Source organism: Equus przewalskii, chromosome 1 (genome assembly GCF_037783145.1).
Source record: "Equus przewalskii isolate Varuska chromosome 1, EquPr2, whole genome shotgun sequence".
NCBI classification, from domain to species: Eukaryota; Metazoa; Chordata; class Mammalia; order Perissodactyla; family Equidae; genus Equus; species Equus przewalskii.
In genome coordinates this window covers 19,278,955-19,306,618 of record NC_091831.1, presented here as the reverse complement: position 1 = coordinate 19,306,618, position 27,664 = coordinate 19,278,955, and the positions used below count along the sequence as shown (strand labels likewise).

At 43.5% G+C, this 27,664-nt stretch overlaps 1 protein-coding gene across 1 annotated transcript in view; it reads right to left on the bottom strand.

The window, feature by feature from the left end:
• The window catches only part of LOC103564288 (guanylate cyclase 2G-like), a 59,038-nt gene that overhangs the window by 22,344 nt on the left and 9,030 nt on the right, over positions 1-27,664 (bottom strand). Inside the window, 8 exon segments of the mRNA XM_070589957.1 lie at positions 8,984-9,137; positions 9,617-9,620; positions 10,546-10,710; positions 20,150-20,240; positions 22,745-22,875; positions 24,162-24,324; positions 25,017-25,145; positions 26,258-26,393. Coding sequence (XP_070446058.1) covers positions 8,984-9,137; positions 9,617-9,620; positions 10,546-10,710; positions 20,150-20,240; positions 22,745-22,875; positions 24,162-24,324; positions 25,017-25,145; positions 26,258-26,393 — 973 coding nt within the window.

Here is a 27,664-nt window from a genome sequence, read left to right as displayed (position 1 = left end):
CAAATAAATAAAATCAGAAATGAAAGATGAGAAATTACAGCAGTTACCACAGAAATACAAAGGATTATAAGAGAATACTATAAAAAGCTACTCATCAACAAATCAGATAACCTAGAAGAAATGGATAAATTCTTAGAAACATACAACATCCCAAAACTGAATCAAGAAGAAATAGAGAATTCTGAATAGGCCAATCACAAGTAAAGACATTGAAACAATAATCAAAAACTTCCCAAAAAGCAAAAGTCCAGGACCAGATGACTTCTCTGGTGAATTCTACCAAACATTCAAAAAAGATTTAATACCTATCCTTCTCAAACTCTTCCAAAAAATTGAAGAGGATGGGATGCTTACTAACTCATTTTATGAGGCCAGCATTACCCTGATACCAAAGCCAGGAAAGGACAAAACAAAAAAGGAAAATTGTAGACCAATATCACTGATAAACATAGATGCAAAAATCCTCAACAAAATATTAGCAAATCAAATACAACAATACATTAAAAGGATCATACACCGTGATCAAGTGGGATTTATTCCAGGGATGCAGGAGTGGTTCAACATCTACAAATCAAACAATGTGATACACCACATTAACAGAATGAAGAATAAAAATCGCATGATCATCTCAATGCATGCAGAGAAAGCATTTGACAAGATCCAGCACCCATTTATGATAAAAACTCTCAGTAAAATGAGTATAGAAGGAAAGTACCTTGACATAATAAAAGCCATATACAACAAACCCACAGCCAACATCATACTCAGTGGTGAAAAACTGAAAGCTATTCCTCTAAGAACGGGAAAAAGATAAGGATTCTCACTCTCACCACTCTTGTTCAACATAGTATTGGAAGTCCTAGCCAGTGCAATCAGGCAAGAAAAAGAAATAAAAGGGATCCAAATTGGAAAGGGAGAAGTAAAACTGTCATTATTTGCAGATGACATGAATCTATATATAGGAAACCCTAAAGAATCCACAAAAAGCTGAGAGAAATAATTAACAAATACAGTAAAGTTGCAGGGTACAAAATCAACATGCAAAAATCAGTTGCAGGGGCCAACCCTGTGGCTGAGTGGTAAAGTTTGCGTCCTCTACTTCCACAGCACAGGGTTTCACCTGTTTGGATCATAGGTGCAGACATGGCACCACTCATCAAGCCATGCTGAGGTGGCATCCCACATAGCACAACCAGAAGGACTTACAACTAGAATATGCAACTATGTACTGGGGGACTTTGGGGAGAAGAAGAAAAAAAAGAGGATTGGCAGCAGATGTTAGCTCAGGTGCCAATCTTTAAAAAAAAAAAAATCAGTTGCATTTCTCTACACTCAAAATGAACTACCAGATAGAGAAGTCAAGAATACAATCCCATTTACAATAAGAACAAACAGAACAAAATACCTAGGAATAAATTTAACCAAGGATATGAAGACTTATACACTGAAAGCTATAAGACACTATTGAAAGAAATTGAAGAAGACATAAAGAAATGGAAAGATAGTCTGTGCTCATGGATTGGAAGAATAAACACAGTTAAAATGTTCATATTACCCAAAGCAATCTACAGATTCAATACAACCCCAATCAGAATCTCAGTGACATTCTTCATGCAAATAGAACAAAGAATCTTAAAATTTATATGGAACAACAAAAGACCTCAAATAGCCAAAGCAATCCTGAGAAAAAAGAACAAGGCTAGAAGTATCACACTCCATGGATTCAAATTATACTACAAAGCTGTAGTAACCAAAACAGCATGGTACTGGCACAAAAACAAACACACAGACCAATGGAACAGAATTGAGAGCCCAGAAATAAAACCACACATCTATGGACAGCTAATATTCAACAAGGGAGCCAAGAACATACAATGGAGGAAGGAAAGTCTCTTCAATAAATGATGTTGGGAAACCTGGACAGCCACATGGAAAAGAATGAAAGTGACCATTATCTCACACGATACACAAAAATTAATCAAAATGGATTAAATACTTGAATGTAAGACCTGAAACCATACAACTCTTAGAAGAAAATATAGGCAGTACACTAGTTGACATCTGTTTTAGTCGTACCTTTTCTTTTTTTTAGTATGCTTTTTGGTGCAGAAGATTGGCCCTGAGCTAACATCTGTTGCCTATCTTCTCCTCTTTTTTTCCTCCCCTAAGCCCCAGTACATAGTTGTATATCCTAGTTGTATGTCATTCTAGTTCTTCTGTGTGGAATGCTGCCACAGCATGGCTTGATGTGTGGTGTGTAGGTCCATGCCCAGGATCCAAACCACCAAACCCCAGGCCCCCAAGTGCAGTGCACAAACTTAACCACTTGGCCACGGGGCCAGACCCCAAGCAGTATCTTTTTGAATACCATGTCTCCTCAGGCAAAGGAAACAAAAGAAAAAATAAACAAGTGGGTGTACATCAAACTAAAAAGCTTCTGCATGGCAAAGGAAACCATCAATGAAATGAAAAAACAACCCACCAATTTGGAGAAAATATTTGCAAATCATATATCTGATAAGGGGTTAATTTCCAGAATATGTAATGAACTCATACAACACAACAACAGAAAACCAAACAACTCTACCAAAACATGGGCAGAAGATATGAACAGATATTTTTCTAAAGAAGCTATACAGATGGCCAACCGGCACATGAAAAGATGTTCAACATCACTAATTATTAGGGAAATGCAAATCAAAACTACAATGAGATATCACCTCACATCCATCAGAATGGTTATTATTAGAAAACAAGAAATAATGAGCGTTGGAGAGGATGTGGAGAAAAGGGAACCCCATATACTGCTGGTAGGAATGCAAACTGGTGCAGCCACTGGGGAAAACAGTATGGAGAATGCTCAAAAAATTAACAATAGAAGTACTATATGATCCATCTATTCCACTACTGGGTATTTATCCAAAGAACATGAAAACACTAATTTGAAAAGATATATGCACCCCTATGTTAATTGTAGCATTATTCACAATAGCCAAGCCTTGGAAGCTACATAAGTGCCCGTCAATGGATGAATGGATAAAGAAAATGTGGTATATATACATGGAATATTACTCAGCCATAAAAAAGAAGAAACCATGCCATTTGCGACAACATGGATGGACCTTGAGGGTATTATGCTAAGCTAAATAAGTCAGACAGAGGAAGACAAATACAGTATCATTTCACTCATATGTGGAAGATAAACAAACAAACACATACATACAGAGACAGATTGGTGATTACCAGAGAGGAACAGAGTGGGGGGACAGCAAGAGGGGTAAAGGGGCACGTATATATGGTGACAGATCGAAACTAGTCTTTTTGTGGTGAACACAACGCAGTCTATACAGACGCCAAAATATAAGATGTACACCTGAAACTTGCACAATGTTATAAACCAATGTGACCTCAATAGAATAATTTTTTAAAGAAAGAAACCAGTCTGAAAAGGTTAAATACTGTATGATTCTGTTCATATGACATTCCAGAAAAGGCAAAATTATAGAGACAGAAAACAGATCAGAGGCTGCCAAAAGTTTGGGCAGGAGAAAGGGTTGAATAGATGAATAACCTGGGTTTATTTTAGGGTGATGAAACTATTCTGTATGATACTGTTGTGCTGGATACATGACACCATGTATTTGCCAAAACCCATAGAACTTTACAGCATGAAGACAGAGCCTTAAGGAATGCGTATTTTAAAAAATATCAGTTGGGAGATTGGACGACCCAAAGATAGAATGCAGACAGTGACAAAAGAATGTAACTGTTTTACAAATGTATGACATAACCTCACTGAAGGGGATGGGGGGAAGTGCTGACTTGAGTGACTTCTGAAATGACTTGAGACTACAGGACTAAAGACAAAAGGAACTATTCATAATCACTACACTCTAGTTGGTAAAATTGCTTCTCATCGGGATACAGATTGACAACTGGGAAACTATTATATCCATATACTGGGATTGAACAAATAAGTAAATGATGGTAGACGGTGGGAGCCAGGATTCTCACTGTTGGAAAGGGAGGTTAAAGACAAGCGATGGGAAGAGACTAGAGTAAAGAAGCCATTTGGTAATGATGTCAGAGATGTCAGTATGAACCCATGTTTGGATTACTACAGATATTGATGGGTAGATATAGATATAGACACATGTAAGCATACAGGTTATTATACACATGTATTTCCTCACTCTGCCCACTGAAAGGGCCTAGAAGCAACGCCGGCCCAGGGGCAAAGAGGGCACCCAGCATCCAGGTCTTGGTTTCTAATACCATTCTCCAATAACGGGAGCCAGGATTCCTTAGAGAAATGGCTGCTTCTAGTACTGGGGCAGGGAAAATACAAGATGAGGCTGAAGTATCTTACATGACCAGCGAGCAAGGAAATACTAAACAAAACAAAACACAGCAACAGGTACATGTCAAAGGTACACAGAAGCCAAATGAAAGGGAATGGTCAAAGATGAAACAATGTGATAAAAAAAAAAAGTCGTATTAGATTATAATCCAAAGCATAAAATAAATATATAATATAACAAATATATAAATATAATAAATATAGGATATAAATGTGTAATAATATAATATAAATACAAGTATAATACAAATAACTGAATAAATAAATAAATGGGAGAGAACAGACAAATCTCCCATAGAGAAAAAATCCAAATAATTTTTGTAGATATTCCCCATTCAAAGCGGGGGAGCACAACTCCCCCCTCCTGAAGTGTGGGCTTCACACAGTGACTTTTTCTTTCTTTCTTTCTTTTTCTTTCTTTCTTGTCTCTCTCTTTCTTTTTTTCTTTCTCTCTCTCTCTTTCCTTCTTTCTTCCTTTCTTTCTTGTCTCTCTTTCTTTCTCTTTCTTTCTTTCTCTCTCTCTTTCTTTCTCTCTCTCTCTTTCTTTCTTTCTTCCTTTCTTGTCTCTCTCTCTCTTTCTTTCTCTCTCTCTTTCTTTCTTTCTTTCTCTCTCTCTTTCTTTCTTTCTTTCTTCTCTCTCTCTCTTTCTCTCTTTCTTTCTTTCTTTCTTCTTTTCTTCCTTTCTTTCCTTTCTTTCAGTGAGGAAGATTGTCCCTGAGCTTACACCTGTGCCAATCTTCCTCTAGTTTGTTTGTGGGACCACTGCAGCATGGCTTGATGAGTGGTATGTAGGTCTGCGCCCAGGATCCGGGCCTGTGAACTCCAGGCTGCCAAAGCAGAGCACGGGAACTTAACCACTATGCCACTGGGCCGGCTCCTAGTGACTTCTTTCTTAAGAGGATAGTGTGGGAAGGCGGAAATGAAGTGAACTTGACAGTGGAGAAACCGACGAACCTCAGTCAGGTGCTCAGGGTCAACATTGACAGTGACAGTCATGCTGACGATATCTACCTTTGATATGATGTGATGAATATGACAACTTAGTTCTGTAGCCTTCCTCCCCCAGACATAATCCTAGTCTAACCACGAGGGGAAAAAAAAATCAGACCAATCCCAAATGAGGGACATTCTACAAAATACCTAAGCAGCACTCCTCAAAAGTATCGACATCACAAAAAATAAGGAAAGTCTGAGAAAACTTCCTACAGAAATGTAATGTGGTATCCTGGATGGGATACTGAGTCAGGAAAAGGACATTAGGTTAAAAACTAACGAAATCTGAACAAAGTATGACCTTTAGTTAATAATAGAATACAGGTTACAAAACAGTATGTGAAATATGATTTGTTTTTCCAAATGTATGTGCTTGTGTTTAAGTGTGCATTTTTAACTCCTGAAAAGAATCTGAAAGAATATACATTTAAAAAGTACCGTGGGCAGTTGGGTTTTACTTCCCAAATGAAGTTTAACTTGAGATGCGGGACAGCAATGGTTTTAACAGTATTGAGTGTCTGAAGAATTAGTACTGCGGCATCTTCTGCTTTCCTAATTTCACCTCTAAGAAATGCCATGAAAGAATCAGTAAAATGATATAAAACTTTGACAACAAATTAAACCATGAGTCTGCACCTGGAGAACACGGGTTTATTTCCTATTAACGCATAACCAGCTATACTATTACCTAGCAACAGGTAACCATCCCTTAATCATTTTTTTTTTTTTTTTGGTGAGGAAGATTTGCCTTGAGTAACATCCATTGTCAATCCTCCCCCCTTTTCACTTGAGGAAGATGAGCCCTGAGCTAACATCTATGCCAATCTCCCTCTATTTTTTTTGTATGTGGGATGCCTCCACAGCATGGCTGATGAGTGGAGTGCGTCTGTGTCCGGGATTCAAACCAGCGAAGATGGGCCACCAAAGTGGAGTGTGCAGAACTTTAATCACTCAACCACGGGACCAGCCCCTATCCTATAATCTTTAGTAGTCTGCTGATCACTCTAACCTAATTGTTCTTTTTCTTTAGCATGCATCAGAACCGCCGGGGCGGGGGCGGCGTGGGGGGATGGGGCTTGTTAAAACACAGATTCTGGACTCATCCCCACGGTTTCCAATTCAGAAGGTCTGAACTGGGTCCTGAAAACTTGCAGTTTAACAAGTTCCCAAGTGGTGCTGATGCTGCTCGTCTAGGGACCCCACTAGACCAAACTTCTCAAACTGTGCATCCTCAACATCACCTGGGAACTTGATAGAAATGCAAATTCTCAGGGCTCACCCTAGACCTACTGATCTGAAACTCTGAGGGTGGGACCCAGCAATTTTGTGTTTTCACAAGCTCTCCAGGTGATTCTGATGCCTGCTGAAGTTTGAGAATCACTGGTCTAGTGTGCACAGAGAATCGCTATTTACTCAGCTCCCAGCACCAGGATTGTTTGTAGGGAAGCATGAGAACTGAATGGAAGAAGTGTTTGTCTGTAAATTAAGTGCACATTGTGCTTTTCCTGGGTACAGTCCTGTGTACACATAGTCCTACATGGCCAGCTCTCATTTAACTTTGTGAGCAGAGGACTACAACGAGGGGGAAATATACTGATTGTCACAGTCTTCCCCACCCCCACCCTCGTTGGCACAATCACATGGCAGCTGAGTTAGGTGGGCTCCTGCCTGGGCTCACTCTGGGAAGATCTGTGTACCGCTTTGTTCAAAGTCAGATGCACCTGGATTTTGGGTTCACCTTTTTGAATTAGTCTCACCTCCGTTTCATTTAGTCATGAATTAGAAAGTGGAATCTGCTTTCAAAGCAACTACATACACTCAGAAAGGCTCCTGACTTGAAAACGTCTCAAGGGAATGCCTGATGATCTAAAGATGAGACTTGAGATGGGCCACTGGGGATGGGCTAGAAATAGTAGACAGGGCAAAAAGAAGAAAAAAGAAAAAAAATCAAGAGAGAAAGGTGGGCTGGGTTTATATAGGATCTGTCGCGCGCGCGCACACACACACACACACACACACACACATCCCTCTCCTCTCTCCAGGACAGTGGGTCTCAACTTTAGCTGCATGTTAGAACCACGTGGGCAGCTTTAAAACCCCTGATGCCCAGGCAGTACCCAAGATCAATGACATCTGAGTCTCCCAGGCTGAGATCCAGGCATCAGCAGTTTTTTAAATTCCCCCGCATAATTCCAATGTGCAGCCAAGGTGGAAATAACAGTTCCGAGGGGTTTCATCTAGTACATATTGTTTTAATCTTTTTTTTTTTGAGCAAGATTGGCCCTAAGCTAACATCTGTTGACAATCATCCTCTTTTTCTTTTGCCTCTCCAGAGCCCCAGTACATAGTTGCATATTCTAGTTGTAAGTCCTTCTAGTTCTTCTATGTGAGCCGCCACCACAGCACGACTTGATGAGCAGGGTGTAGGTCCACGCCCAGGATCCAAAGCCATGAACCCTGGGCCCCCAAAGCAGTGTGCTAACTTAACCACCCAGCCACGGTGCTGGCCCTACACTGTTTTGATCAAATTTTGCTTCATTTCCTACTACTTCTGCCCCTAATTCTCTTATGGAATGTGTTAAGCGATAACCTAGCAAAAGAACAAGCCTGAATATGTCCTTTGTAAGTGGACAGTTGGGCAGCATTTGTCAAAAATCTTAAATATATTTCAAATACATTTATTGTTTCAATTTAATGGACAGAAGTCTATCCTGAAGAAACGTTCACACGTGTCCACGAAGATACAAGGCAGCTCACTGTGGCAATTTATAATAGCAAAAAATGGGAAACAACCAAAATGTGTATCAGTCAATAATACATGGTGTATCCTTACAATGAAAAATGTTGTAGTCCTTAAGACAGAATGAGGCAAATGTGTATATATACATACAAGGTGAGAGATGCACAGCCAGAAGGAACAGCATGTGCAAAGGAACTGGGGTGGGGATGTGTCTGGCATGTTGGAGGCACATAAAAGTGGCCAACGTGATTGAAAGGAGCAAGCCATGGGAGGTGGAATTAGGAAAGTGTAGTGGGCTGAATGGTGGCCTCCAAAGAGATACGTCCATGATCTAATCCCCAGAACCTGTAAATGTGACTTTATTTGAAAAAAAAAATGATTGTTGCAGACACAATTAAGTATCTTGGATTGAGGAGATCATCTTGGATTATCTGAGTGGGCCCTAATGCAGCAACAAGTGTTCTTTTAAGAGACATACAGAGGAGATCTACACAGAGGAGGATGCGTTGTGAAGATGGAGGCAGAGATTGGAGCTATGTGGCCACAGCCCAGGATGCTAGGGCAGCCACTAAAACCTGAAAGAGGTGAAGGATGGATCTTACCTAGAGCTTCTAGAGGGAGCTCGGCTCTGCCAAACCTTGATTTTGGACTTCCAGCCTCTACAACTCTTACAGAATAAATTATGTAATTCTGAGTTCCTTGACTTTTTTTGGTAACCAAATGGCAATTTGTTTTCTAATTTTCAAAAGAATATGAATGTTAAAAAGAAAAACTAAGAATGGAATAAATTGTAAATTAATAAACATTTAATAAAACAATTCATAAAAACGAGCATTTAAAAGCTAGCCCAGATGACCAAAGTCTGCCAAGGAGCCGCCCCAGTCGTCCCATTTGGTGCCTCATCAAGGTCATCGAAAGGCCCGCAGTCCTGCTGGTGGATCAGCTCCCTCATCAGAATGGCAAAGCTGTAAATGTCTCCCTTTGGGGAGCCCGACCACAGCACCTCTGGGAGCCGCAACAGCTCTGGGGCCGTCCCATAGAGCTCTGCCAAGCAAAGGACATGGAGTGAGAGAGCAGCCAGGCAGACCTGGAAAAGCCACCCCTCCTTCCTCAGGGAAGTGCAGGAGAAATGAAAGCATCCCGCCCCTGAGCAGTCAGCCCTGCTGGTGCCCAACTTACAGAGCAAATGAGGGTTCACGTGTGTGAACAGGAGGAAAATCATCAGGACAGACGTGCACTAACATGGTAATGGTGGTTAACTCCTGACTTTGCAATTACAGGTGGTTTTCATTTTCCTGTTGCCTTTCTGTATTGCCTACATTTATAACATAATTTATTGTGGTATCATTCAGAGAACATAAAATGAACCATTTTAAAGTGAACTCAGTGGCATTCAGTACATTCATAATGTGCAACCACCACTTCCATCTAGTTCCAAGACATTTCCATCACCCCAGAGGAAACCCCATACCCATTAAGCAGTTTCCCCCTGTTCCCCACCTATCACAGACCCTGGCAACCACCACTCTACATTCTGTCTCTACAGATTTATCTATTCTGGATATTTTATACACCTACATTTTTTTGTAGTGAGGTTTATAGGTTTGTACCCTCATAGGTTATAATCATTAAAGGAAAATATATGGAGAGATGAGGAAGAAGAAGTGGCTACGAGCAGGTTTTCAAAATTTCCCCCTTTGTCTTTCTCTAGAACACCGCCCTATCTCTTGTTACAGAAACCTCCCCACAAGCACACAGCAAAGCTGCTGGCAACATCCAGAGGGAGGTGGGCAGGGCTGAGGGCACCGGGCTAAGCAGGGCTCGGGATCCGTGCGAGGTGAGACTCAAGAGTGCTCAGTTAACTCTGGACAATAGGAAGACTCACCAAGCCTCAGCTTGCTCAGATGTAAAGGAGAGTTGAACCCAAGCTGGTGGGTCTTATCTTGAGATGTGCGTCAGAATCACTTGGGAGCTCTTAAAAAACAATACGAATGCCCAGACCCCATCTTCAGATATTCTGATTCAGTTGATGTGTGTTGAGACCCAGCCACCTACTTATCTTTAAAAGCTTCTTGAGTCATACTGGAGCACAGAAAGAACAGAGAATTACAGAACTTTATGGTTCAAGTGCCTGGCAGACCTTACATTCTATGCCGAGAACACAGGATGAAGATACGTGGGACAGAGAGGACTACAGAGAAGGGCAGTGACTTGCTTCAGGTTGCCCAGCTGAGCTGGGATGAGAACCAGTTCTTCTAACTCAGATGTCACATCATGGACTCAGGCCACTCCCAGGGGCTATTTTTTTCTCGTCTCCTTGAGTGAACAGGATAGCCACAAACAATGAGCTCCAGAGGACGGCCCACCTGCAGGTACCTGTGCAAGTGAGCATCAGGAATCAGGGATGGGGTAGGAAGCCCTTTACTACTGCCAATAGCTACTCAATGGTTACCTGGTCTGTGGCTTTCTCATTATATGTTCTACATGTCCGGCCGTACTTGAGTTCCCACAGCCCGAATCCCGACAGCTTCACCTGCATCTGAGCGTCCACCAGGCAGTTGGAAGGCTTCAGATTGCCGTGGGACCCCAGCGGGTTCCTGTGGAGGAGCAGCCTGCCCTGCAAGAGTGGAAATGAGCAAATGAAGCAGAGCAGGTGCCAGTGGACACCCCTGGAAGAACAGAGACAGAGAGACAGATGGACAGTTACACAGACAGACAGGCTCACAGCAGCGGCACATGCCCATCTCTACGTCCATTTGTTCAAGAGCCGCTAACACAGTCCCCCGCCCAGGGGTCAACCTGAGCAAGGACACCCAAAAGGTGAAAACTATTTCTGGGCCCTCAGTGTGGAGCCACAAAGACAAGGCCAGCTTAAAATAGATATAGCCTCGTGGTCAGACTCCTGGGTCCAAATCCCAGCTCTAATACTTAGTAGAGAGCAAGTTACTTTACCCCTGTAAGCCTCATTCTTCTCATCAAAATAGAGGTGACAATAGTGCCTACCTCTAGGGTGGCTGTGGAGATTCAATATAATGCACGTGAGATACCAGGCATGGTCCATGACACAAAGTAAATATCCACTATAAATTACAATTAAAAATTTGTATAAATATGATAAGGAATATCAACAATGCAGGAAAACACTATATAATTAAGAATATTATTTTATTACCTACATATTATGAATTATATTCCATTACTACCTACATGTAATGGTTCTATAATAATATAATTATATAATAGATATAATTACATGCACTTCAAGGGTCTTGTTTGAACACTTTGCCAGGAAAGGAAATAAAATGAGGAACACTGAAAAATTCTCATGTCATCTACTATGTTCTTAAGGGGTTATACTTATTATTATTATGCAATAATGAAGCACCGCTTTTACGAAGAGGGCAGAAAGAGCACTAGAGTCAGAAGACGTGTTCAAGTCTAGACTTTACCACTCAGTCTCTTGAAGCGAATCACTTCATCTCGCTGGGCTTTGTTACCATCTGTGAAATGGAGCTGCCTAGACTTCTGCTGCTTGAAAGATGGCCTAGGGACCAGCAGCATCAGCATCCTCTCGGAGCTTGACAGAAATGCAGAGTCTCAGGCCCCGCCCAAACTTACTGAATCAGACTGTGCATTCTAACCGGATCCCCGGAATGTTCATATGCACATTAGTCTGAGAAGATCTGTCCTCGTCAATTGTTTCCAACCTTGGCCGCACATTAAAATCACCTGGAGAGCTTAAAAAGAAAATACCAAGGCTTGGGGCCATACAGAAGAACCTCTATTAGCTGCAGATTATACAAGGTACAGGCTAAGCATGAGTGCTAAGGAACCCAAAGCAGGAGAATGATGAGAATGGGGCAAAGAGTGCTTGATCTGACAAGCTTGCTAAGGGAGGTGAGTTCAAAAATGATAATCTCATTCAGCAAGGAGCTGAGAGCAGAGTGGGGGGGTCTTTCCATGGGCAGAAAGGGGCCTGAAGAAAGACCTGGAGTTGAGGAGGGAGACAATTATGTTGGGAGGGCAAACAGAAGAAGACAGCAATTTGGAAAATGAAACCTGTCATATCTGAAACGTAATTAGACAGACAGATGTTTGTATCTCTCTGACATTTCCAAGGGGCAGACCTAGAAACAGTGAAATGAAGTTAGAGAAAAGAACCAACTGTGTTTCAGAAGCAGACCCTAATAGTTCAGGGAGATAGGGGCACCCATTGTTTGTTGTCTTGGTGTTTTATTTTCTTACCTTCCATTTTCCCTGCATCGGCCTGGTACCTGGCTCCTCTCAACTGCCTCAGCCGAGAAGTTTCAGAGCAAGAGCAAAAACGACAACGTCTCTCTCTCAAGGGTCTTACAGGACTTTTTTTTTTTTAAGTTTAGGGTGCTAACCTTATGCCAGGTATTGTTCTAAGTCCCTTATTTAAACTAACTCATGTAATCCCTCTGGTGACCCTGTAGAGGTAGGTGGTATTATCATCAACCTCATTTTACAGATGAGGAAAGGGAGAAACAAAGAAATGAACCTGACCCAGGTCACATAGCTGGCCAGTGGTGGAGCCAGACTAGGAATTCTGCAGTTGGATTGCCAAGTCTGTGCCCTTGACCAATTGCCCAACTGCCCCTCTGCTGATGAAAGAAGCCTATGAAGGGCAGAGAGTGAGAAGTGATTGGGTATTTCATTTCAGCCATGAGGTTCCATGGAAATCCATACTGTAATATGGACCCATGATGAAAAAATAAATAGTAATAAAACTTTTTTTGTGACTTACTTTGCACTATGCACTGAAGTACTAGGAGAAGAGTACCCCATACATATGATTACATTTAGTCTCTCCTGAGATAGGTTAATATTCTTGTTGCCTATTTCACAATGAGGAAATTCATGATTTTAAACTGCTCCCATGGAGTCGGGGCAGAGATGGGATACAAACCCAGGTTGGGTTGCCTTTGGAGTCTAGCCGCTTCTAAACCACTAGATTTTACTGCTTCTGGTGCCCTTGGTGATTGTAGAGGAGGATGAGAAGGAGAAGGAGGGTGGGTCCAAGCACATCCATTCCCCTAACACAGTTATACAGGAACAGCTTGGTTCAGACGAATCTCAAGCCCAGCTGACAAGGGGCATGATGTCACCATGGGCATGGCTATGAGGAAGCGCTGGCCCTCAATGTGAGGAGGGCTCCTGAATGGACTACTGCACCCAGAGACGGGGTCCTTGGGCCTCTTGGGGACCAGCTCAGGGACTCACCTCTTCCTCCAGCAGTGATAGGCTGAGTCACTATTCCACTTTAGCAAGAGCCTTGAGCCAATATCGCATTAGAAATACAGGCTAATCATCAACATCCGCAAATCAATCAACGTGATACACCACATCAACAAACTGAGGAATAAAAACCACATGGTCATCTCAATAGATGCAGAGAAAGCATTTGACAAGATCCAACAGCCATTTAGGATAAAAACTCTGAACAAAATGGGCATAGAAGGGAACTACCTCAACATAATAAAGGCCATATATGATAAACCCACAGCCAACATCATACTCAATGGGCAAAAACTGAGCACCATCCCCCTGAAAACAGGAACGAGACAAGGATGCACTCTATCACCACTCTTATTTAACATAGTACTGGAGGTCCTGGCCAGAGCAATCAGGCAAGAAAAAGGAATAAAAGGAATCCAAACAGGGAGGGAAGAAGTGAAACTCTTGCTGTTTGCAGATGACATGATCTCATATATAGAAAACCCCAAAGAATCCATTGGAAAACTCTTAGAAGTAATCAACAACTACAGCAAAGTTGCAGGGTATAAAATCAATTTGCATAAATCAGTAGCATTTCTATATTCTAATAACAAACTAACAGAAAAAGAACTCAAGAACACAATACCATTCACAATCGCAACAAAAAGAATAAAATACCTCAGGGTAAATTTAACTAAGGAAGTGAAGGACCTATATAATGAAAATTACAAGGCCTTTCTGAGAGAATTGGACGACGACATAAGGAGATGGAAAGACATTCCATGTACGTGGATTGGAAGAATAAACATAGTTAAAATGTCCATTCTACCTAAAGCAATCTATAGATTCAACACTATCCCAATCAGAATCCCAATGACATTCTTTACAGAATTAGAACAAAGAATCCTAAAATTCATATGGGGCAACAAAAGACCCCAAATTGCTAAAGCAATCCTGAGAAAAAAGAACAAAACAGGAGGCATCACAATCCCTGACTTCAAAACATACAACAAAGCTACAGTAATCAAAACAGCATGGCACTGGTACAAAAACAGGTGCACAGATCAATGGAACAGAATTGAAAGCCCAGAAATAAAACCACACATCTATGGACAGCTTATCTTCAACAAAGGAGCTAAGTGCATACAATGGAGAAAAGAAAGTCTTTTCAAAAAATGGTGCTGGGAAAACTGGAAAGCCATATGTAAAAGAATGAAAATTGACCATTCTTTTTCACCATTCACCAAAATAAACTCAAAATGGATCAAAGACCTAAAGGTGAAACCTGAAACCATAAGGCTTCTAGAAGAAAACGTAGGCAGTACACTCTTTGACATCAGTATCAAAAGGACCTTTTCAGACACCATGTCTTCTCAGATAAGGGAAACAATAGAAAGAATAAACATATGGGACTTCATGAGACTAAAGAGCTTCTTCAAGGCAAATGAAAACAGGATTGAAAGAAAAAAACAACCCACTAACTGTGAAAAAATATTTGCAAGTCATTTATCTGACGAAGGCTTAATATCCATAATATATAAGGAACTCTCACAACTCAACAACAAAAAATCAAACAACCCGATCAAAAAATGGGCTGGAGACATGAACAGATATTTCTCCAAAGAAGATATACGGATGGCCAATAGGCACATGAAAAGATGCTCATCATCGCTGATCAGGGAAATGCAACTCAAAACTACACTGAGATATCACCTTACACCCATTAGAATGACAAAAATATCTAAATCTAATAGTAACAAATGTTGGAGAGGTTGTGGAGAGAATGGAACCCTCATACGCTGTTGGTGGGAATGCAAACTAGTGCAGCCACTATGGAAAACAGTATGGAGATTCCTCAAAAAATTAAAAATAGAACTACCATACAATCCAGCCATTCCACTACTGGGTATCTATCCAAAGAGCTTGAAGTCAGCAATTCCAAAATTCCTGTGCACCCCAATGTTCACTGCAGCATTATTTACAATAGCCAAGACATGGAAGCAACCTAAGTGCCCGTCAACAGACGAATGGACAAAGAAGTTGTGGTATATATATATACAATGGAATACTACTCAGCTGCAAAACAGAACACAATCATCCCATTTGCAACAACATGGATGGACCTTGAGGGAATTATGTTAAGTGAAATAAGCCAGTTAGAGAAGGATAATCTCTGTATGACTCCACTCATATGAGGAATTTAAAAATGTGGACAAAGAGAAACAGACTAGTGGCTACTAGGGGAAAGGTAGGGTGGGGGGTGGGCACAAAGGGTGAAATGGTGCACCTACAACACGAATGACAAACATTAATGTACAACTGAAATCACACAAGATTGTAACCTATCATTAACTCAATAAAAAAAAAAAAAAGAAATACAGGCTAATCAGAAAGCAATAAGGAAACATACAGAACAATGAGTACACCCTCGCCACCCCCACCCAGCAAAAAAAGCAGGAGGCTGTCCGCCTTTATCACTGTGACTTGTTTGCTTTTTGAGAGGATAAAGTTGAATCACATTTTGGCAATGCAACCCCTTCAACCAGACCTGGAGGGGCCTGGCTGGGGCTGCCTCTGGAATTTCTCCAGGGAGGCTCCAACCGGCCAGGCCTGGGCTTGAAATCTGGGGAGACCTGTGTTCAATCCAGAGTTCCTTCTGACCTCATGGAGACCCCTCCATGTAGCAGGACTGTTCCTGACACACACGACTGTCCCTACCCTTGCTAATGCCAGGCCCACCCCAGGCGTGAGACATTCTACATCTGGTCGCCACTTATCACCCCTGACATCTGCTGATCATCCCATGTGTAGGGACGCTTGGAATCCTAGGAATGTAGTCCTATCCAGGAGATGACACGCATTTCTTTGTCGTTGTTTTTGTTGGTTTTTTTCCTATCTTGATGGAAATGTATGATTTTATGTATGTTGTCACAGAACAAATAGAACTATGAGAGGTTTCATAATTTATATGCCAGGATTTCATGCACTTTCAGCAATGCTATCACCCACCTGTCTGCTAGTTATGTTTATTTCCCTACTAGGAAGTTGGGGGTAGCCCACAGGGCTCATATCTCAGGATCCCACATCTGCATTCTCTGGTACTTGGCAGGAGGAAGCATAGCATGGAAGAAAGAACTCAGCCTGTGAAGACAGACTGGCTGCAAATCCCACCCTGCCTCTTACCAGTTGGGCAGGTTACTTCATCTCACTAAGCCTCATTTTTATTCCTCTTGAAAATGGAGTAAATATTATTATTGGCATTAGCCCAGCCCTGTGGCATAGTGGTTAAGTTCAGTGCCCTCTGCCTTGGCAGCCCAGGTTCACAGGTTCGGATCTCAAGTGTGAACCTACACCCTTCATCTGCCCTGCTGAGGTGGTGACCCACATATAAAGTGGAGGAAGATTGGCACAGATGTTAGCTCAGGGCTAATCTTCCACAGGAAAAAAAAATACGCATTAAGATGAATTAATAACGGAGTTAATTGTTAATTACTAAGAGCACTATCCAATTGAAACAATGCAAGCCACATGTGTAATTTTAAGTTTTTAAACAGGTAAAATTAATTTTAATAATATATTTTGTTTAACCCAATGTACTAAAAATCTTATTATTGCAACATGTAATCAACATAAAAATATTAGTGAGATATTTTACACTCTTTTTTTTTCACTAAGTCTTTGGAATCCAGTGTGAATTTTACACTTATAGCACATCTCAATTTGGACTAGCCACATTGCCAGTGTTCAATAGTCACATGCGGCTGGTGGCTACCATATTTTGACAGTGCTGGCTTATTCCCATAGGATTGTCGGGGGAATTAAAGAAGAAAATGTACGTTGTTTTAGTCCGAGTAATGGAGTCATCTGTGATAATAGATAGCAATACCACTGCCACTACTAATATCAACAATGAACTTTATTGGATACCTGTTATGGGGTAGGCGTGGTGCTAAGCATTTTACACACTTTAGTCCTCACAACAACCTGATGAGGTAGGTACTGCTATTATCTTTATTTTATACACAGGGAAACTGAGGCTCACGGTAGTTAAGTTCACCTCGCCAGTAAGTGTCAGAGTCTGGGTTCAAACCCCCAAGACAACTCCTATGCCAAACTGCCCTTCATCCTCTTTATCCTCCAAGACTTGTCTTACTGAGAAATGAAGGCCCTTCCCCAACTCCAGAAGAGTATTATGCTCTCCTCAGCATCTTCCCAGGCTGGCCTCAGTGGGTTGACCTCCTTGGGGACAAGACAATGAGCCTTATTCCTCTGTGCCCTCCGTGGCCAGAATCAGGTCTGATCCAAATGACACGCTCAATCAACACATGTTTATTGCTTGAAAAGTCTGCATCATCTCGGAATCTCTCTGGTACCTGGTATAGAAGAGTTTCTAGTCAGACATCGGGAGAGGAATTGTTTTTATGATTGATACATGATGGCCAGAAACTCAATCTGACCCACAGAGCTTGGCCCAGTGCCTGGGTTCATGTCAAAGTCATCCATGGCAAAGCTCTAAGAGGCTGCCATGAATTTTCTGCTACTCTTAGTCTCCTTTCAAAGGATGTAGGCAGAGTAATTGGCCTTGAGGGCCTAAATGTACTGTGACCTAGCTCATTGTGACTTCCTCACACCATCCCATAAAGTCTCCATTTCAGGAGACAGCAATCCTTCCAAAGCAAGGGGTCAAGCTGTCCTCTGTTCTTCTGGCTTAGACCGGATAGACTCAGTGACCTGGAGTAGCTGATGGCTACCAGGGACATTTTCCCCTTCAAACTGCCATTCTCACCCACCCCAACATTGCTCCAGAGAAAGCTTTAGGGTAATGCTTCTTGAAAGCCAAATGCCCACACTGAAAAGCCTAAATCTCTTAGTCATTCATACCTTGGTGAGAACTTACTAGCTTTCTCCTCACATACTACGTAAATGATGTGAGCTGTTTTGACTCAGGCAGGAGACAGGTCATTCTAGATCTATCTAGTTCAGAGTCTACAGTACTTCCCTGGGCTTGGTGGGAAAGGAAGGGAAAGTGGGTGAAGAGAGGGAGAGAGGAGCCCAGAGGAGGAGAGGGTGCCACGTCAGATCCCCCTATTTTATAACTGTTTCACTGCCACTTAAATAGTTTTATACGTACATTTCCTGACTGTTTTAAATTTTTTCTCTCTAGCTAGATTTTAAGCCATTCAAAGCTGGAAATGAGTCCTTGTCCTCCTATAAAACTGCTCAGAGTAGGACAAACCCTTAATAGACAGTCGATAATGTTTTACTGAAATAATAACAGTAGTGGCCCAGCATTGTCCACGGAGACCTAATCACTTTCAGGTTTCTGTTTGTCCACCTTGCTTGGTAACAGTATGCTGGCTTTACCCCAAGGCCTAGGAAATCAAAGTCTCATAGGGCTATTAAGATTCAGCTCCTTAGAAACAAAGTGGAATCAAATCCTTGAGGAAGAAAAGCACTTCAGTGTCAATCAGGCCAACCTCACCCGTTAAACCTACATGGAGGCTGAGGTCCTGAGAGAGGAAGTAACTTGCCACAGTCACTCAATAAGCCACTGGCCCTATACTCCAGGAGGGCAGATTTTATGTCTCATCCTTTTATCCCTCACAACACCCAGGCTGGGTCTTGCCCATAGGAGTCTGTTGGTTGATGGATGGACTGTTGATTGACAGATGATGACTGGTCCCTGCCCTGCTGCTGTATGTCAGACTGAGGGGCTTCCTCACCAGGACCCACTCCCAGGTCATTGGCTTGGGCCCCTCTGATGGTAAAAGCAGATGCAGCGAGCTTAGAAAGAGCGGCTAGATTTTAGCCCAGGGTGAAGACAGCAGCCTCAGGATGCTGGTCCATTCTGACATGGCCCCCCAACCATCTCCCACCTGTAAAATGGGGATAATAAGAGATCTGCCTTATATTTTGTCATGAAAATTAAATAAACTAATATATACAAAGTGCTACAAAGTATCTAGGCTAAAGTAAGCACTAAATACATTTTTGCTATTTATTACTATCATTATTATTATTATTCTCTTCTTTGCAGCCACCACAGCCCTCTTTGCCCAAAGTAAAGATTCTACCTGCTTATATACCTTCTCAGATCTGCATCCCCATTCTACCTCATAGGTCAACGGCATTATGGTTACTCTGGCCTTGATCCTCATTTTCTGGGGAAAGGAATTGGGGACTAGGGGGAAGAGAGGGGTATTAGGAATCCCCCTCCCCAGCTCGCTTCATGGTCTAGTAATTAGACTTTCTTTGGGGTAAACAGTTCTACCCGAGGGGCCGGCCCGGTGGCATAATGGTTAAGTTCGTGCACTCCGCTTCAGCAGCCTGGGATTCGTGGGTTCAGATCCCAGGCACAGACCTACACACTGCTCATCAAGCCATGCTGTGGCGGTGTCCCACATACAAAATTGAGGAAGATTGTCACAGATGTTAGCTCAGGGACAATCGTCCTCAAGCAAAAAGAGGAAGATTGGCGACTGATGTTAGCTCAAGAACAATTTTCCTCACCAAAAAAAAAAAAATTCTGCCCACAGACACAAAGGAAGAGGCAGAATTAAGGCCAGGAGGAATTAAGGGAAAGAGCAAGGCTAGGAAGGATCTCAAGCTTCAGCTGCTCAAGTCAGGCCAAAGGGTCTGAAGACTAAAGTCTGGGCTGTCGGGGGATGGGGGTAGCGGGCCAAGTTAAAGGAAGCAGTCTCCCAGCGTTGCTCCTTTGGAACAGGGGGCCAGCCCCATCCAAGGTGGGAACAGATAGCTGGCAGGAAAGGGCCAAAGAACAAAGCCACTTTGTCTCCTCCCACGGGTGAGGGCCTCACCTGCCAGATTTCCTGCAGCACAGACAGCTTCCTGACCCAGGCTTCTGCTTGGTCACCGACATGGCAGATGGCCACATAGTTTCCCTGGAGCCGGAGACAAAGGGGAATGTTCTTACTCCAGGATGATCCAGAAAAAGCTCCACTCAGAAAGAGCTAGGAATGGAGAAGAGGAAGACTGGCAAGAAATCTAGTGACAGAGGGATCATCAAGCTTCACACTGCCCAAATCAGCCCTAGGGTGGCGCTGTGCTATGTCCAGGCACTGAGCTAGCTGCTCAACACATAAGAGCTCAGTTAACATGTGTCACAGTCCTGCAAATGGGTATGATTAGCCCATTTCCAGATGGGATCCCTGAGGTTAGTGATGTTTTCAAGGTCACACATTTGTAGGTAATACAGCCAGAATTTGAATGTCTGACTCCGTGACTACACTTTTTTCTGTTATACAATAACGTCCCATTGACTTTCAGGAGAATAGTGAGTTGAGGTCATAAACGTAAGTCTGGAGTCAGATAACTGGTTCAAAGTTCATTTCCACTGCTGACTACCTGCATAACCTGGAGCAAGGGATTTAACTTCTGCAAGCCTCCATTTCCTCATCTGCACAATGGAGATTAAAAATAAAACTATGTGGAGCCAGCCCAGTGGCATAGAGGTTAAGCTCATGCACTCCACTTCAACGGCCCAGGGTTCACCAGTTTGGATCCCTGGTGCAGACCTACGCACCACTTATCAAGCCATGCTGTGGTAGACATCCCACACATAAAACAGAGGAAGATGGGCACAGATGTTAGCTCAGGGCCAGTCTTCCCCAGCAAAAAGAGAAGGATTGACAGCAGATGTTAGCTCATGGCTAATCTTCCTTAAAAATAAAAAAATAAAAACGTGTATGATGATGGATCGTAATTGGTCTTCGGCTGGTGAACATGATGTAGTCTACACAGAAATTGAAATATAAAAATAAAAGCTGTCTCACAAGGTTGTTGCTGGCACATGTCAAGTTTTCAGTAAGTGGTATATCCTATTGTTATTACCTATTGAGTCTGCTTTTAGAGAGTCATTTAATCAATCACCACAAAATTATACAACAGCCGGGAAAGATCTGGGTAGAAGAAGAGAGAGAATCTGGAAACAAGGGAAAGTAAGTTTCGGGATGAGTTAAATGTCAACCTGAGATCTGGCACTTTTAGTATGGGATTAGTAGCAAAAGGACTAAGGACTGTGATGGGAGTTCCAAGGAGGAAGGAATTCCTGTGTGATGAAGGAAAGGCTTCTTGAAAGAGGTGATGCTTAAGCTGAACCTTGAAGGATAAGAAGGTTCCAGATGGGGTAGGAGAAAGGGCAGCGGGCACGGCATCGTATGAGGGTGAAACATACATGGCATAATCAGCAGGACCAATTGATAAGCATAGGATTTAGGCCAGGAAAAAAACTTCTTAAGGTAGGTTGGGTCTATGCAATAGAGAGCCTTGAATCCCTTGTTAAAAGAGTTTGGACACCATCATTCAAGCAACAGAGATGGGGAACCCAGTGAAGCTTTTTGAGAGAGGAGGGAAATACTTTTGAGGAAGGTTAACCAATTGTGATATGCTGTGGATTGTTGGCTTCCATCTCTAAATAGCTAGTTGACTATAATATACAGTTTTGTATGAATGGTGGTCCTTAGGGTTTTACAGTTGGTAATATCCCAGGAGGGTTTTGTAGTTTGAAATTCAAGTAAACAAACATTTAGAAAAATAAGTTCAGTTGCATAGGGAATGACTTGGTTCCAATCTTTGCTAAACCCAATTTAGAGCAAGGAACAAGTCTTCCCTTGCTTGGAGCTCTTTGCCCTTACTCTTCAGGAACTCCATTTTAAAGAATAAATATAGATTTGTTATTCCTTTACATAATTTTCTCCCAGGGGCCTTGAACTTCTGAAGGAGTGCCAAGCACAGGCAGCCGTAATGATCTGGGGTGTAGAAGAGAGGGTGAGAAAGGGCAGGCAGGAATCATGCTGTAGGCCTCAGCAGCTGCCACTGTTTACACAGCAGAAGCATCAGTACCCGTGACTAGGCCATCAGTGCTAAGGTACCAAGAATGAAATAATCCATGCTCTAGGACTGCACTGTCCAATAAGGTAGCCACTAGCCACATGGGGCTAATTCAATTTAAATTTAATTTAATTATTTAAAATTTAAAATTCAGTTCCCCTCTCACACTAATGTTTAATAATCCCATGATGGTAGTGGCTACCATGTTGGACCATGCAGATTTGGAATATATCCATCTTCATAGAAAGTTCTATTGGACAGAGTTGAGTCTAATCTAAAAGTCAACATAGGAATCAACTGGAAGTTTGTTAGAGAAAATGCAGAATCTCAGGCCCCACCCCAGACCTACTGAACCAGACTCTGCATTTTAACAAGAGCCTTAGGTGATTCATATGCACATTAAATTTCGAGAAGCACCAGTCTGGAGTCACAAGACTACCTTGGCTTTTGCTTGGAGAATGTCCCCCTATTCCGAATGCCCTGTCTGACAGCAAGGACATGCAGAAAACATAGACATACACTAACAGCTACATGCGCCACCTCGCCCACAGAAGTACCTGGTAAAGCCTACTGGGGCATAAAAGAGCTCTTCCCCATGCTGGCTCTTGACAAAGGAGCTGAAGTTCCTAGAAATCATCACACTAGACAAATTACTGTTGTTCACTCTTGACACAGGTGAGCTTCTCTGGGACAGCTGTAAAACAGGACATGATTCTGTTGCTCTCAGGAGTATGATCAAGTACCGAAGAGACTGTACCTTTTATAGATGAGGAAAATGAGTGCCAAGGTCACACAGTTAATTAATGGGAGAGTAAGGACTCGAACCCTGATCTCTTTGACCCAAAGTGTGAGTGCTTAACTGTTATAAGCATCCATCTTGCATCTGTACCACCAACGGACAGTGTCATGGTTAAGGCTCTGGCGTCAGACTGCCCAAATTCAAGCTCCGGCTCTGGCACTTACTCAATGTGTGACCTGGTGTCAGAGTCATTTCTCTAAATGAGCGGCTAACCGTGTTACCTCTCTAACACCCCCAGTGCATCCCCAGCACCTAGAGAATGTGCCTAAAACAGAGGAATCCTGTTTTTCAAGGAGAGTCTCACCCGGAACCACAAGGTAGAAACCAGGTAGATCACAGCAGAGCTGCTTTGGCTGAAGAGGGAAGAGGAAGTATTCCTCCCCACCACACCTCCGCCCTCAACCTGCCACTCACCCCAAGACTAGACAGTGAGCCCCAGAAGCCCAGGGACCTTTGAAAATGACCTACTAGTGAACCCCAATCTCCTGGTCTTAGCATATTGAAGCCTCTTTGACTTGGTACCTGCAAAGTCCCAGTACACCCCACATCTTGGCACACCTTGTGTACTTCTCTCCTGGTCACCGCAAGTAAAATCACTCTTCCCAAAGGTCACCTCCTCTCTGAAGCTCTCACGATGCTGAGACATTTCGTCCTTCCATGTGCAGGGCTTCTGTCTCACCTTGTGGACACCTCTCAGAGCACTTGTCCCCATCAGAAGGCATCTCCTCTGTGGTGTGTCCCCATGCCTTGCCCTATGCTTGGCCTGCGGTAGATGTGCAACATGTGTGTGTTGAGCAAATGAACCTTACTGTCTTAGTTGTCAGTAGACTAGAGGAGTTAATATGACTTTGAAAACTACTAAATGCTCCCCAGGAGATAGCCTTAATATTCGAGCAGGATAGATGGGTTCTTATCCCCACAGGGTAATAGAGCTGAAGGGAACTTTAGAGACCATCTGATCATTTTCAAGTATTCAGAAACTGAGGCCCAGAAATGATGTTCCCAGATACTCAGCAAGGAAGTGGTAGGCCTAGAACCAGAACTCAGGCCTCAAGACTCTCCATTAAGCTCTCACTATAAATGAGCCAACCTCTGCTCTCCTAAACTCCTGAATGAGGTCCCATCTACAGATCACCAGCAGTGAGCAGGAAACTGGATGTCTGGGCCAGCTGTGGCCTCACCTTGTTCTGGGGCAGAATGGTGATGTCATCATAATTGATTTGCCACCAAATGTCTTTATTTTGCCCCCGCAGTTTTCCCCTCTGTATCCTCAAAATCAAACCTATGATGACAGTTTCCAAGACAGTAATAAGAAGGGTCATCGTGAGGATCCCAGCAGTCATACTTGGAGGACAGAGACATATTGTTGCTGAGGCCAGCCTAAGAGAGAAGTGAGCACATCCTGGCCGCAGCCTGGCTCTGCCAAGCAGATGCTCAAAGGCTGCCCAGGTGTGGGTCCAAGTTAGGACACACTGAATCCACGCACCCTTGTCTCTTCCAGGAATCCTTTCCTGTCCTCCCCTCTGGTTCCCATGGCAACTGCGCTCACCTCCCGCTTTGTATAGAAACTTCCATAGTAGAGAGATAGTAATGATGACTTCTAATACCACCACCATCTTTTATTAAATATTTACTATGTGCTCCCCTTAGGGTTGTTCTCAGGCGTTATCCATCTAATTTCGGGGTTGGGCTCCTAACCACCAAACAACATTCCTCTGTCCAGACTCTTTCTACTGCCTTAGAAATGAAGCTCCTGAGACTCAACCCTCAGGAGCCAGGTTTCCCTAGAGGAGAGGTTCTCAACCAGGGAGGCAGGCGATGCTGCCTCCCCAGGGAATATTTGTCAACATATGGAGACATTTGGGGTTGTCACAATTAGAGGGTACCTCTGGCCTCTAGTATGTGGAGACCAGAGATGTTGCTCAGCATCCTACAATGCACAGGACAGCCCCACACACGCAAAGATTATCCCACCCAGAATGTCAATATGCTGCCGCTGTTGGGAAGTTCTGCTGTAGAGAAGGCCTTCCAGCTACTCTAAGAGCCCACACTGACCTGTAAAAGCCGGCTCAGCTTCACAGAGCTCTTTGTAAAATCCACAGCCAGGTCTGTCTTCAGGAAGGGAGCCATGAGGCCAAGTGATAATGGAGAAATTCCTCACGGGTCTTAAAAAAAAAAAAGACAATTAAACACAACGCTCACTTGATTTATTCCGCTTGTGTCTACCTCAGATATAGCATAGATTCTGATTCAATATTTGAGCAAATTTGAGCATGTCATTTGCAAAACAGCAGGCCTTCGTCTCTGACTTCAAACTTCCTATGACTTGTGCAATTTTCCCACTTCACCTGACTTTAAATCCAGCCTACAGGCAACCTACTTCACGAAGAGCGATATCTTTCAGCCAGGAAGAATAGCTGACTCAATCTTTTTATTTAAACCATGTCACTTTTGATTTTAAAAAGATGCTCCAATTCTCCAGGGTTGCTGGGGTTTTCTCCCATGTTGGATATAGATGAATCTTGTTACAGATCACCTTGACATTTCACAGACCAAAACATCTCCCCCGACAAGGAGAATGCCTGTTCCTACAGTACTGTGGACCTAGTCTGCCCTGGTTATTTCATTTCCTGCGTCAACCCACTTTGGTACCTTAAAATTCCACAAGAATAGGGGAGAAAAACAGTACCAAATCAAATCTGGATTAAGGGTGGTGATGGCTGGGACAAATAGAAACTGAGTTAAGCTTTAGGTTTCCTCTTGGTTTTCTCATTGATTTATAGCTGAGAGAACAGAAACAGAGATTTTTCCAGGGATTCCTGGGTTCTGGGAACCCAGGACAGCACCAGGGCCCGGTGTCTACATGGCTATCTGTTTTGGAGTCAGGCTGTCTGGATGAGAGGGTTTTGCTGACTGTGGATCCGACCCTGCAGGGGGCGCTGTGCCCCATCACCCCCACTGAGCCAGGGCCTCTCCCTGAGACCGTGGGCCAGTAGGACCTGCCTGGCTGGAGCATCAGAGGAGGCCCAGGCCCCTGCAGAGGTGCAGTTAGCGGGTGCCGTGTTCTCAACTGGAATCTAAAGTGGCTGAGCCACAACCACAATCAAGGACGAGATCATCTTAATGCCCCAACGTGGATCTTGGTGAGTTCAGAGAGCACCAGACAACCTGTGGTGGATTCTAGGAGCTGGATTCCAAACTGGCCTCCCTGCAGGACCCCTGGCCCTCCCTCTCCTCCCAGATCTCTTCCTGCAGAGAGGAGATGTCCTGCCCCTACCTGATCACTTTCTGGTAGCTGTCATATTGAAGGATGGGAAGGAAGAGGGACCAGTTTCCCGATTTCTGTATGGCATAGACCGCGTAATCCTTGCACCTTTCTCCCCGGGAGTCCAAAAACACGGGGCCAGTGATTCCTGGAAAAGAGAAGATGGTACACAGTAAGGAGGACAGAGAGGAGCACGTGGCTGGAAATGCCAGCCTGCTGGCTCATATCAGCAGAACCCCTCCCCCAGCAGCCACTGAAAACCAGCCATGAAGTTTTTACCATTTCAGGGCATCCAAGAGAGGGTCAAAGAGGGGAGTGAGAAAAAGAAGGAAGTTTGAAGATGGTACCCTGGTGGAGCTCAAGGGCCACTGTGGGCAGGCAGATGTATTTTGTTAGGCCTATGCTGGCGAGGCCTATCCAGCATTAACAAAAAATAAGTTAAGCAGTTTCCAATTAATTTCACATAAAACCCAAGATTTATGCCTCCCCAGAACAATCAGATGTGACAAAAGGAGGCCAAATGACATGGCAGCAGTTGGCCGGGGCTGGAGACAGCTGCCTCCACCCAGCTCCTACCACCCTCCTCCCCGCACCCACTCCACGCCTCAGGCACTGGGGGACTGGTTTGCAAGCTTTGTTCTCAGTGCACCCCCCCTGCTGGTTTTGGTTAGCGCTCAGGCCTGGCTCAGGTGCGTTCTTTGTTCTTGCTTAAAATGTGCTCAACCCCACGCAGAAAGGACACAGCACAGATCCTGGAGGAGTAAAGTAAAGCTCCTCCACACCCAAACTAGGACCCATGGGCTGACATAGGACTTATTGCTGATTTGCCCCACTGGGCACTTGGGGATGGGACACAAAATCACCATTTATTATGCACCTACTATGTCCCCGACACTGTGGGTCATGGTGAATTCACACATCTAGTCCCAATCCACCCTGCAGAGGAGGCAACGTCATCCACTGCTAACAAGTGGGGCCTGGAGGCACAGACTTGGCCAAGTTTCCAGACCCGGGAAGAGGCAGGCCTCCTGGGCCCCAATACCATGTTCCTCCCAGCATCCCACACTGCTTGCTGTGCACACATGCACGCTGGCATCCTGAATATGAATTCAAGCACAGCTCCCTCCCAAGGTTTGCACAGGGGTGTGGGGCTGCAGCAAATGTGACAATGACAGGAGGGTGGCTGCTTGCAGTGTGTGGTTTGTTCACTGCACAAAGACGTGATGGCCGTTCCGTTTCCTAATTTGGCCTCCTCGACTGACAGGCGGACTCTTCCCAGCTGGTGTAAGGGCTTTTGGCACTGGTAAGTTGTGTGGCTGTGGTCCTGGCCGCACCATGTGGCAGAAATGAACACAAGAAACAGAGACAAATATCCTAATCCTGTCAACGGCCAGTCCTGCAGCCCGTAAGGGAACAGAA